At 36.4% G+C, this 8,057-nt stretch overlaps 1 protein-coding gene across 2 annotated transcripts in view; it reads left to right on the forward strand.

Annotated features, from left to right (window-relative positions):
* The window catches only part of CNTRL (centriolin), a 144,834-nt gene extending 137,095 nt beyond the window's left edge, over positions 1-7,739 (forward strand). For both annotated transcript variants that reach the window (XM_007474565.3, XM_007474569.3), the window contains one exon: positions 7,570-7,739. Coding sequence is in view for 1 of the 2 variants with exons in the window: in XM_007474569.3 (XP_007474631.2) it covers positions 7,570-7,623 (54 nt within the window). In the remaining variant the exon portion in view is untranslated. The remainder of the gene's footprint in view (positions 1-7,569) is intronic.
* Positions 7,740-8,057: the final 318 nt, after the last annotated feature.

Genomic DNA, 8,057 nt, shown 5'->3' on the forward strand with positions numbered 1-8,057 from the left:
GTACACCATGTATTTGACCTCTCCCTCCCCCCCCCCCAAATTTCTTTGAGAAGCACATATTCAGCTCAGTGATGTGGAGATAGCTGTGCATTTGCAGTTTAAAGGTTAGTTCTGTTTCAGATTTAATCAGTGTAATGAAGTTAACCATTATGAGCCATAAAATAACTTTTCTTCACTTTGACTTTTAAAGTAATTTAAAATAAATTTCAAAAAATAATTTAAGGGCCTATTGATTTATTCTTTTTTAAATTTTCATTAGTTTCAAAAAAATGGGAGGAAAGAGGTAAAAGAGGAAGCATTGGTTTGAATAAAGCTTATTGTCAAAACTCCATAGACAAACTTTATAATGGTTGCACTTGGAACTGCAATATTGCTATCTATACTCCTCTGGCCCTAGAGAGAAGCAGATTTTCTTTACTGTTTTGCAAATTGTGTAATACCATCACATCCCTTCAAGCTTGCCAAGGTCCTTATGGCCTTAGGAAGTCCATAAATTCAACCAATATGATCATTAAATCCCCATAATGTTTTCCTAAAAATAAGGTTAGGGGGAAATTCCTAAAAAACTATTGAGGTAATTGAAATTTTTTCAGTAAGAAAACCCTGAAATATAACAACAGCTACTGGATTACAATTGGATTGTATAGGACTAAATTGGCTAGTAAATGTTGACTAAATAATTAAATTTCAAGAAGTTAATATTATAAATTAATATACTATAAATCACTGAATTGAATAATTCTAGATGTTTATCATATAGACCTGATCTAAATCACATTAAGACCAAAGTAGATGGGAAACATAGGTTAAAGTTGTGGCTCTACCATTTACAAGTTTTGTGTGCTTAAGTAAATTTCTTTACCATTATGAGACTCAGTTTCTTCTCTGGTAAAATAAAAGGGTTAGATGAGATGGTCTCAAAGAGTCTTTCCATCAAGACATGATATGTCTTTTGTAATCTAGTCAGAGATTTCGATTAAAAAGTTTTTGTAATCAGGATTCAAAAGAAAAGATGTTCATAAAAAAGTAAACATTTTGCAAAATATAAATTGGAGGGAATAACTCTTTGCTGAAAATTATGAAAATATAATATTCTCTATATGTATACATATAGTGCTATAATATGCCCCCATAAAAGCTCTTCTTCAGGGAAGTATCTATACATATATATCAAAATCATATAAGATTTCCTTGAAAGATGTGAGACAACTGATGATCTGACAATTTTCATCAAATAAGGAATAGAAAAGGGAGATATGTTTTCCAAAGCAGTTTGTTACCATCATGGAAGATGTCCAGTGAAGAAGAGTCCAAACTGAATGAAGGAATGAATGTATGCTTATAAAGTGATGGAAATGCAAATAGGAGAAAGAGAGAGAGAGAGAGAGAGAGAGAGAGAGAGAGAGAGAAATAGAGAGAGAGAGAGAGAGAGAGAGAGAGAGATAATTCATCTATTTTTTTTTTAAACCCTTACCTTCCGTCTTGGAGTCAATACTGTGTATTGGCTCCAAGGCAGAAGAGTGGTAAGGGCTAGGCAATGGGGGTCAAGTGACTTGCCCAGGGTCACACAGCTAGGAAGTGGCTGAAGTCAGATTTGAACCTAGGACCTCCCGTCTCTAGGCCTGGTTCTCAATCCACTGAGCTACCCAGCTGCCCCGATAATTCATCTATTAAAGAAAGTAAGTGCTTAATAAATGTTTTATAAGTGTTCAGTTGCTAATGGGAAATATAACATATATAGAATAAAAATGACCAGGAAGGTTAGTTTAAATAGGAAAGTCACATAGTTGTCAGTTAGAATCATAGGGAAATTGATATTTCATTTCTAGGAATGGTAATGTTGACTTGATTGCTATTCCAGAATTATAGCTACAATGAGGCTTGGTTGGGATAGATATGTTGAACTCTAATATATCAGAAACATGGAGTCCCAAAGCACAAGCACAAAGTATTCCTTAATAATTCCTTAATGAAGAAGACATAAATATTCTTGTTGCAAATGTCATATTGCTGCTTGCATAAAGCTTTATGACAATGTAGCATCTCCTATATGACTCAAAAAGCAATCATGCAAAGGATACAATAAATAACTTGCACTATCTATTTCATAGGATTGTTATGAGAAAACCACTTAACTTCTATTAGACTACCAGGTGTCTAAGACCTATTATTAGGGATCTCCAGGAAGAGTGAAAAAAAGAGACCGCAGTATCAATGCAAAATAGTATGAAGTCAGAAGGGGAATCTGAGCAGACCATATAGGAAAACCATATACCTTCATCCAGGTAACAGGACAAAAGCAAAATTCACAGGAGCCAAGAAAGGTAGGAGAACAAAAAATCATAACTCTTAAGATAACCTGAATTTCTATCTCCAAAGATAAGCCTCAGAAACAACTTATTGGAGACCAATCAATCCTGGAAATGGTATAAGGTTAAAACTACCTCTAAAAGTTTAATTCAAGCAATCAACAATAATTAAGCCCCTACTACTTTCCAATGCACTAAGTTCTGAAAGTAATAGGTAGAGGCAACTAGGTGGTCCAGTGGATAGAGCCAGGCCTCAAGACAGAAGTCCTGGGTTCAAAACTGGTCTAGTATACTTCCTAGCTTTTTTACTCTGGGCAAGTCACTTAACTCTCATTGCTAGCCCTTGCTGCTCTTCTTCCTTAAAACCAATATGCAGTATTGATTATAAGAAGGAAAATAAAGATTTTTTTTTAATTAAAAAAAAATTTTTTTAACAGAGCCTACCATGGCCAGGGGTGTTGGAATATGCCTATAATCTTTGCTGCTAGAGAAAGCTGAAGCTGGTGGATCACTGAGTTCAGGAATTCTGAACTGGGATAGGTCTAAAATCAGATTGGGTGATCTCACTATGTCTGGCACCAATATGGTGAGCCCCAAGCAGGGCATCCAAACTGACAAAGGAGGGGCAAAGTAGCCCAGGTAGGAAAAATGAAGCAGGCCACAGCTTTTCTGCCATTTAGTATTGGACCTGGGCCTGTGAATAGCCCTGCATTTCTAGCCTGGGCAAGATAGGGAGACCCAGTCCAGTATTTTAAAAAAAACAAAAACAAAAACAAAAAACCTACTCTGATGCAGATATTGTGCTACCTTAGGTATACAATACAAAGATGAAAACAAACCAGTCCCTACCTTAAAAATGTTTTTGCCAATAGTTCATATTTATCTAGCAGATTTTAGTTTGCAGTACTATATAGAAACAGCTTTTGTCCCCATTTTACAGTTGAGAAAACTAAGTCTCAGTGCAGTTAAATGGTTTGCTTAGGCTTCATAATAGTTGAATATAGGCTTAAATCCACACATTTAGTCTCTAAATCTCCTTCCTAATCAATGTATATAATCATTGACTACATGTGAGTAAGAATTGCCTCTCCTTGCTTTTGATGGCTAGAACATAGGAAGTAAGCTTTACTGAGAGAAAGCCCAAAGATTGAAATCCTTTGAGATTTATTCCTGAGAAGAGATATTATGTTACAGGAAAAATCAGAAACTAGAGAGTAGAAGTTCTACGTAGGGAAAAAAAAATAGTTATGATGACTCCCAGTACAGGACAGAGAAAAACAAAAATGATCCCCTTCCCACTGATTTTTTATGTAAGTTACCTGGCTGTTTGGGGTTAATTAATTTGCTGTTTGATTTGTGCCCCCTCCCCAGTGACCCATAAGGGGGCATAAAGGTTATTAGCTTAATGCAAAACATCCCCACTGAAATCAGCATAACTGAGGCACAAATCTTATGCCTTACCCATATTTTTATTTGCTTAATAAGGTCATCAAAACCATTTGTAGTTGAGGAAAATGGGATTTAGAGAATTTTCACATAGCTAGTGTTAGAATGAAGAACTTGAAATCATGTCTTACTGATTTCAAGTCCTATATTCTACCTACTGTACCACACTGCCTCACTCATCTGAGTTCTTCTACGTGTCTCTATCCATTTGAGGCATAATTTTGGGGGGGTAATTTAGTTTTTGCCTTTGTATTCTCAGTGCCTACCATATAGAAGTTACTTAATAAAAGTCTGATTGGTTGATGTTCTTTACCTTAGTGTGTTAGTGAAATTATACTTTTAAGCTTATCTGCTCTTTATGAGTGTGTTCCCAAGTATTAACACACCAGGAAAATTAGAGTTTTATATTAGATGTTCTCTCTATCTCTAATATTCTGTTTTAAGTTGCCTCCAACATTGAAATTATGAGTCTTGAGTTTCTATGGTATCACCAGTAAAGCTTTTGTTGACCAGAATACTGTCCAAAAGCCTAGGAAATGGAAAGTGTGATTGAAAGTGTAGGTACTCTTGAATTAAGTCAGCCAGCTGTAGAAGCTGGAGCCCTTTCCCATCTATTCTCTATAGAAAAATTGAAAGTCAAAATTAACTAAAATTATCAATGAGAATAATAATGGCTGCTTTATAATAGTAGTAGTAGTAGTCTCTCAGTAACCGAGGATGACTATTGTCTTTGTGTGTTTTTGTGCACAAAGACACTTGTGCATAAAGATTTAAGTGGAAAAGTCGATGCACAGAGACAGTCCCACTCTCTCTGTGTTGGAAGCCTGGGTCCAGTGGCATGAAAAGTCGTTACATCTAGAGACTTCCTCAGCTGCATTGGATGGCTGTGTTGTCTTTTGTGCTCCAACATGCCCTAAGCACTTCACAGTGCCTTGCTGCGTCGCCCTCTCAGCCGTTGGACCTTCTTATTGGTTTCTTCCGTCTGTTCAGCCGAAGCAGTCTTCACATGCTGGGTGAGCAAAGCCCTAGTTCACCAGGGGTCCATGACGACCCGATGGCTACCCTCACAAGGTTTAGCCGGCCTGTCGAAGCCGTTGCCTGGAGTGTGGCCGCTGCCACATGCTAGCAGCTACTGGGAGCCACAAGTGAGAGCTAGGTGTCAGGTGAGGGTCAGAGGCTAGAGAGCTGCCCTAGGAGGGCACGACAAGCCCTCCATACCAAAGATATTACTCCTCCCTGAGCACCCCATACACCCCTGCTTTATAATAGCTAAAAATAAAAAGTGGGAGTAATCTATTGTAAGATCCCTAGAGAATGATAGAATAAATTCTGGTATGTTAACACATTTTAATATTATAGCTCCATGAAAATAATAAGATGAAGAATACAAAGAAATATGGAAGAAGAGGAAATATGAAGGTGAGGCAAACAGGATTATAGAACTAGAAATATACACATATTGAGTAAAACTACATAAAACTTAGAAAATTAAACAAAGGCAGAAGAAGTAGAACTTGGAGAGACCAAGTGCATTTTAGGTTTGTTTGTTTAGTTCTTTGTAAATGCTAAAGGCTTTCTATAACATTTTAATCTTCATTTTGTATGCCTATTGGAGATTATCAACATATGCTACTTATGTCATTTTAATCTTTCTCAGTGCCTCAGGCAACTGAATACGTGTGGATCTGCTTTGTTTGAACAAATTAAAACAGAGATCTAGAGGAGAAATTTTTTGTTTAAATTGTTGGTTACTAAATTTTAAAAACAATTTTTAAAAAGCAGGAATATATATGTATATATAGATACATACATACACATATATATGTATATATATATAAGTATATACCATTAGCCATTAGCACATGAGAACATTTGGCTCAGATATTGATTGGGGTCTCTGGTTCTAACTTTGCTTGAAGCATAAAACTATAGTCATACACCCTTTAGTATCACAGAATCACAGTAATCACAGAATGATTAAAGAGGATATTTAAGGCTGAAAAATGCCCTCAAAAACTTTATAATAAAACCCGAGCTTCAATGAAAGGTTCAGACTAGCCTTGGATTTTGTTGTTGTTGTTGTTTTAATATAGCTGAAGATTTATTGCTTCATCTGCCAGAACTTTTTGAATGAAATAACATTGAAAGGGGATGATTCCATACATAAGGAAGTTGTGCTGCCCCTGTAACATTTAGTGGATGTAAATATACATTTCCCCTTACTGGGATGATGCATAATATCCAAATGCTTTCATTGTATTTGGGACTATTTCTAAACAGCTTTGCTCTTCCTTCCCTCACATCTCAGCTTCATGGGAATGTGCTTTTCTTCCCTTTACAGAGTTCCAAATTTCTCTCCAAATCTCTGAATATGCTAGTATTAATCACACCAGACAAGGATTTAGTAGCCACCAAATTTTCATTTATAAAGTGGATGAATGAAATGGTAATGATGAAAGGACAATGACTAATGAAGGAGACAAATGATTTGGAGAGAAAGAAGCTGGTGACTTATATATATAGCATAGATAGCTGAGGCAGAATCAGCTTCTCCTGAGTTCAACCATTTCTCAAAGGGAAAAAAATTTGACTACCAGACTAATTAGCATAACAACAACAATAATAATAACATTTATATAACACTTTAAAGTTTGTAGAGTTATCTCATTTGATCCTCAACAATAGCCTTATGGGGGTAATTTTTTTTAATTATCCTCACTTTATGAGAAGCAGCATAAACACTTGTGTATCTGTTTTCTTCTACAACATGACTAATATGGAAATATGTTTTACATATTATCACATGTATAACCTATATTAAATTAACATCTGGGGGAAAGAGGGAGGGGTGGAGAGAATTTGGAATTCAAAATTTTAGAAAACTAATGTTAAAATTTGTCTTTATTTGCAATTTGGAAAAAATAAAATATATTTTAAAATATCCTTACCAAAGGGTATTTTTTATCCCCATTTGACAAATGAAAAACCAAACAGATATTAAGTGCCTTGCCTAGGATCCCAGTGCTAGCAAGTGTCTGAGGGAGGACTTGAAATTCAGGTCTTCCTGACTTAAGTCTGGCATTAGAGGGCAGGAACTGCCTGATATAATAGATAAGTTTTAATAGTTTTAAGCTAATCTCTCTTTAATAAGCAAGTAATAATAATAATATTGCTAGCATACAATACCTACTATGTAGCAAGCATTGTGCTAAATTTATCTCACTTGATCCTTACACTCTAGGTGGTATTGCCATTATTATACTGATTTTGCAGATGAGGAAACTGAGTCAAACAGAGGTCAAGTGACTTGCCTAGGATTACATAGCAAGAGTCTGAAGCTGGATCAGGTCTTCCTGAATCCAGGTCTAGTGCTCTATTCACGGTACCAACTACCCTCCTAAAATAATGGAAAATGCTTCTAGACAGTCTCATCATGCATGCCCCATTGGTTTTGTTTTTTAAACTCTCATCTTCCATCTTAGAATCAATACTGGGTATTGGTTCTAAGGCAGAAGAGTGGTAAGAGCTGGGCAATGGGGGTTAAGTGACTTGACCAGGGTTACATAGCTAGGAAGTATCTGAGGCCACATTTGAACCCAGGACCTCTAGGCTTGGCTCTCCACTGAACCACCTAGCTGCCCCACCCAGCCCATCAGTTCTTGATGGGGTGAAAAGAGTAGTTGCTCCTTATCCTTTGATGCCAATACTCAGCAACTAGAACTCATCAGGTCCCAAAGGAAAGGGCAGGAAAGCCATCACTCGGAGATCAAATCCCTCATTTAACTCTGTCTACTTTTCTATCTACATGGTGAAGAACCAGAATAGCTGCTCATTCCAGCTTCTCTACCAACTTAAAAAGCCAACTTAAAAAGATGTTACCATTTGATAAACTCTGAGATTGTGATCGTTTGAGTGTTTGATCTCTGTAGAGCACCTACAACCCAGAAGCAACATTCATCATCATCATCATCATCATTGGATGGTATAACCTATAAACTTTGCAAATCACATTACTTGTTTTACCTTATTTCAAGCCTCACAACAACCCTATATGGTAGGAAAAGAGATAATATCTCTATTTTAGAGAGGAGTAGACTTAAAATAAGAAATATTAAATGACTTTCCAATGTTTACACAGCTAGTGAATCCTGTCAAAAGCAGGATTTTGAATCCAAACCTTCCTGATTCCAAATTCAGCACTGATATTTACTGTTGCCACTCACTATGTCATGCTTCATTTCCACAGCATTTCACAGGTAAGACCAACAGACCCCAGGGGGAAGGTTGCCCTCTTCTCACCAA

This window comes from Monodelphis domestica, chromosome 1, assembly GCF_027887165.1.
Source record: "Monodelphis domestica isolate mMonDom1 chromosome 1, mMonDom1.pri, whole genome shotgun sequence".
Taxonomy (NCBI): domain Eukaryota; kingdom Metazoa; phylum Chordata; class Mammalia; order Didelphimorphia; family Didelphidae; genus Monodelphis; species Monodelphis domestica.